General features: G+C 38.0%; 2 protein-coding genes across 2 annotated transcripts in view; one reads left to right on the top strand and one right to left on the bottom strand.

Moving 5' to 3' along the window:
• On the bottom strand, window positions 175–2,265 carry LOC104703493 (cyclin-B1-4-like). The gene is made up of 4 exons (XM_010419519.1): window positions 2,009–2,265; window positions 1,598–1,701; window positions 612–1,504; window positions 175–516 (listed from the first exon to the last, which is right to left on the bottom strand). The coding sequence occupies exons 1-4, from the start codon at window positions 2,052–2,054 to the stop codon at window positions 390–392; spliced, it is 1,170 nt and encodes a 389-aa protein (XP_010417821.1). The 5' UTR covers window positions 2,055–2,265; the 3' UTR covers window positions 175–389.
• The window catches only part of LOC109124750 (bifunctional epoxide hydrolase 2-like), a 2,548-nt gene continuing 1,349 nt past the window's right edge, over window positions 3,625–4,823 (top strand). The window contains exons 1-3 of the mRNA XM_010419518.2: window positions 3,625–4,147; window positions 4,239–4,480; window positions 4,560–4,719. Of these exons, the coding sequence (XP_010417820.1) occupies window positions 3,671–4,147; window positions 4,239–4,480; window positions 4,560–4,719 (879 nt within the window). The 5' untranslated portion in view covers window positions 3,625–3,670. The remainder of the gene's footprint in view (window positions 4,148–4,238; window positions 4,481–4,559; window positions 4,720–4,823) is intronic.

Genomic DNA, 4,823 nt, shown 5'->3' with positions numbered 1-4,823 from the left:
CCAAACCTTATCAACCAAAATCCTGCAAAGACCTGAAACAATTGTGAAATGTGATTCTAGAAAATCTGCTTCTCAATATTATACGTTCCAACAATGTTTGGAAAGGTCTCTTAACACTAGAAATGTGACAAAAGGATTAACAGTATCTCTATTATAAGATAACAACAGTCAACCTTAATCAGAAAAATCCAAGAGACACTTAAGATAATCGAAAAAACCACACATACAAAAAAAAACTTGTTCATGATCATCATTCTTTCTAACAGATCTCACAGAGATTCCAAAACTACATCAAACCAAAACAGAAGGCAAGAGGGAGATCATTACAGCTACATGATCAACAAAAAACTAGGGTTTTGTTTCTTAATTCTTCATGAACAAGAAACGGATTAGTCTTCGAGGGAAGAAAGAAGAGCAACTTCAGCGTTTTCTGAGACGGAGTGTTTCTTGAACACTGCAGTTAGTGTACTCTCTGAAGCCGAGTCCCTTAATTTCATCAACATTTTCGCATGCTCCCTGAAAAAAAACAAAACCAAACCATTGTTAATTCATGACCGCAATAATGAAATAGATCAATAACATAAAGCAAAGATTAGATTGGAATAGCTTACATAATCTCATCTTCCAAGTAGCCAGTGTGATGTTTCAAGGTCTCAGTCCAAACAGGCGTCTTTCCAAGGGTTTGACGCGCAGCATAAACCGCTGATGCAGCCAGCATCGATGGACGGTTTAACACAACTAAAGGATACTGCATAAGTCCCAGCTCAGCCAAGTAGAACACCAGTTTCTCCATCTCAATGTCACATGGAACCGAAGCTTTAACATAGCGACCAAGGAACACATAAGGAGTTGGAACAGTGATGTACCATTCAACTTTTCCTAAGATGGATTTCTCCATAGCCAAAACCTGTTTCCTGCAATAGGCATTGTCGGAGATACAGACGAAGTCATTAACCTCAGGAGCCCAAATCTCTTCATACTTGCAAGCTATAAGCATAGCACCTAGTCCCAACAGCTGAAGCTCTCTTCTAGGAACCATAGCCAAAGATAGAAATCGATCAACAAGGTTAATGGTTAGGTAAAGCGTCTCTGGCATCAACTCAAACTTCCTGTGAACGTCAACAAGCCAATCGATCAGAATAGATCTCATCTTCTCGTTAATCTCAGGCTGTGATCCTATATAGTCTTTGATTCCTCCTTCCTCTTCTACAGTCTTGTAATACTTGAAGATGTCATCTACGTATTCGACAGCAGCAAGTTCGTTGTCAGCATCCACAGCATCAATATCAACCACAGGATCCTCCTCCTTTACGTTTTCTTTCACTCCGCTCGCAGTCGCAGCAGCCTTGCTTCGTGCTCTTAAGGTTGCGGTAAAAGTCTTGGTTCCTCTTGTATGAGTTCTTCTGCTAAAATGTGGTTTGCAGCTTTTCTCGTTTTCATCAGGGCTAATGACAATAACAACCTCAGCCTTTGTCTGCTGCGGTTTCGCCTTCTTCGCAACGTCCTGAGATGTAAAAATACTTCTATGCATGAGTTGTAAATTTGGGGGAAAACAGAACATGATCAAAGAACGAAAGAGGATGTTTTAAAATCTCACCTTTCCGGTTACAACATCACGACCAGTGACGAGATTCCCAATGTCTCCAAGAACTTTTCGGTTTTGTCTCCCATGTCCCGCAACATTCTTCGATTTGATTTCGCCTATATATAGCACAACACAAACCCATCAGTCGTTTTACCCAAAACAAAAATAATCACTTTTTTTTTTTGTTGTTTATGTAAACGAACAGAAACTTAAAAGTCTCATCAGATCAAAACCCAGGCAATTGCAAGAAACTTAAAAGGAAACGGGAAAAAAAAATATTAGATTAACAGATGTAACAGATCAATCGATCAAGATCCATAACAAATTGAAACAATCTGTAATCAAGAAACCACTTAATTGCAAGAAATCGAATTAATGGGTGTAAAAAAAAGATCAATTAATCAAAGACTCAGAAACAAAAACCTGCGAAACCGCGCTGATGAGGAAGATCAGAGACTCTAGACGCCATTACTGAACCTTGTTGTTGTTGTTCTTCTTCTTCTTCTGTGATCTGAAGCAACGCTCCTCCAATACTCGTTAACAGAGATGAAAAGAAACCCCGGAGACGACCCTTTCCCGTCCCGGCTTCAACCCAACCAGACGCCACTCTCTCTGATTCAGAACCTCTTTTTCGCTTCTCTCTCACAAAACCCTAACTTTTTCTCGATCGTGAAGATTTGTGATTGAGAAGAAGAAGGGCACAGTTTTCTTTTAAATAAAGGGGAAAAACAAAAAAATTTAGCTCTCTCTAACGGTCATGTTTTTTTTGTTGAAATCGAATTGACCGTTGGTTTAACTTTTAATTGAGATCTAACGGTTTAAAATGAGCGATGGTCATACAAAATGTTACTTCTAGCCGTTGGAGACGAGGAGAGGAGCCTTTTTAAGGACGTGTGTGGAGCGGACGTTTTATTTTTAAGAATAAACAATAACAAATTTGCAAAAAGTAAAGTAGTATCTTTCCTATTTTCTGTTTCAATACAGATTTTTGCATTCATAAACAAAAAACACTCACAACACAAAAATAACGAAGTTCAATATAAACAAAATTTGAGCTCGCAAGAGCTCAGTTGCAACATATTTTCACCTATAACACAACATAAATCTTTAGATAAGAACACCATTAAAACAAAGGTAAATAGATTACACAAAAAAAAAGGTCCAATCACTTCATCACTTAGATACTATTGTATTTTTACCTGTTTTTATTATTATATGATGAAATTTAAATAAATTTCAACTTTTTAACATGCTTCCTCAAAATCAAGTGTTACTGGGATATTGATTCTTAACAGTTTAATGTCAAAACATAACTTTCAAAATAATATGAAAAGCCCTAGGATTCTTAAAAGTCTTTTCAAATACAATATAATCCTTTTATATAATTATTCATGAATTCTCAGAACTTTATGCACATTTAACAAATTTCTCAACTCTTTTTTATTTGTTTTGTTTTTGATTTAACAACAAAACAAATCTCTCAACTAAAGTTAACAATTTAATCCACCGTAAAAAAAAAGTTGATGCTTCTTTTACATTTTTGATAAGTTCAGTTCAGGATTTTTATGACATTTAACCTTTAATGCTTTTATGTTTTTTTATGAAAAACTAGTCAAACTTTTTATTCAAGAAATACATTTAATGCTCATAATTTCTCTAACGGTTCTTTTCTTACTACGGAAAATAGATATAAATCATTTATGTAATTTGATTATTTGTCTCCACGATTCACCGAATCAAAAATTTCAACAAAATATTAACACATCTTTTTTACTATCTCCTTTTAAGCTTAAAAATTGCAAAATTTGATCACATACGAAGAATGTCTTAATTAATAACGTTTCCCCATCAAAACAAAATCTTTTTTTTTTTTCATAAATGCCGAAATGTCAAATCATTCCCAATTTTGATTCATTGCACTCGTAAGACTTTAGTAGATTGACGCTAAAGAACACATTCTAGATGAGAGAATTTTTAACACGTGTTGGAGATAAACCCAAGATGAAATAAATCTCTAGTGTATAAAGATTAGCCACTCAAGATTCTCTCCTTTAGCCACTGTGAACCACACAAAAGTAAAAAATAATGGAGCACCACAAGGTAAGAGGAAACGGCGTAGACATCCATGTGGCGATCCAAGGCCCTTCCGATGGTCCTATAGTTCTCTTCCTCCATGGCTTCCCTGAGCTTTGGTACTCATGGCGTCACCAGATCCCTGGACTCGCCGCTCGTGGCTACCGAGCCGTTGCTCCTGACCTACGTGGTTACGGTGACTCCGATGCTCCTGCTGAGATCTCTTCCTACACTTGCTTCAACATCGTAGGTGACATGATCGCTGTCATATCCGCCTTAACCTCTTCCGAGGATGAGAAGGTGTTTGTGGTTGGACATGACTGGGGAGCTCTCATCGCTTGGTACTTATGTCTCTTCCGACCTGATAAAGTCAGAGCTTTGGTCAACCTTAGCGTTCCCTTCTCTTTCCGGCCAACCGATCCCTCGGTGAAGCCCGTTGATCGCTTGCGTGCTTTCTACGGCGATGATTACTACGTCTGTAGGTTTCAGGTTCGTTCTTTACTCTTTCTTCCTAGCTAATTACTTGAAGTCAAAGGAATCTTTAGGTTATAGGGTTTGATTGATGGAGTCTTGAGTGTAGGAGGTTGGAGATATAGAGGCTGAGATTGCAGAGGTTGGAACAGAGAGAGTTATGAAGAAGATACTCACTTACAGAACTCCTGCACCACTTAATATACCGAAAGACAAAAGCTTTTGGGGATCGAAAGATGAAACTATACCTTTACCGTCTTGGCTAACGGAGGAAGATGTTGCTTACTTCGTCACCAAGTTTGAAGAGAAAGGCTTCTCTGGTCCAGTCAATTACTACCGTAATTTTAACCGGTAAGCTTTTGAACAAGACAAATTGTTGTCCGGTCCCTATTGTTTAGGCAGAAGTGTCATTTGGGTTTTGTAATGGCAGGAACAATGAGCTGTTGGGTCCATGGGTAGGAAGCAAAATCCAGGTGCCTACAAAGTTTGTGATAGGGGACCTTGATCTGGTCTACTATATGCATGGTGTGAAGGAATACATACACGGTCCAAAGTTTAAGGAAGATGTGCCTTTGCTCGAAGAGCCTGTGGTCATGGAAGGAGTGGCTCACTTCATTAACCAAGAGAAGCCTCAAGAGATTCTCCAAATTATCCTTGACTTCATCTCCAAATTCTAATCTTTGCTTTCCAGACT

Source organism: Camelina sativa, chromosome 7 (genome assembly GCF_000633955.1).
Source record: "Camelina sativa cultivar DH55 chromosome 7, Cs, whole genome shotgun sequence".
NCBI classification, from domain to species: Eukaryota; Viridiplantae; Streptophyta; class Magnoliopsida; order Brassicales; family Brassicaceae; genus Camelina; species Camelina sativa.
Note: the sequence above shows the minus strand (reverse complement) of the source record. Positions and strands in the feature narration are given on the sequence as shown.

Excerpts from the sequence above, each read along its gene's own strand:
- LOC104703493 (XM_010419519.1), bottom strand. The coding sequence starts at position 2,054 with ATGGCGTCTAGAGTCTCTGATCTTCCTCATCAGCGCGGTTTCGCAG. Across the intron at positions 1,702-2,008 it reads TCATCAGCGCGGTTTCGCAG|GCGAAATCAAATCGAAGAAT; the intron begins GTTTTTGTTTCT and ends TGCTATATATAG. Across the intron at positions 517-611 it reads TACTTGGAAGATGAGATTAT|GGAGCATGCGAAAATGTTGA; the intron begins GTAAGCTATTCC and ends GTTTTTTTTCAG.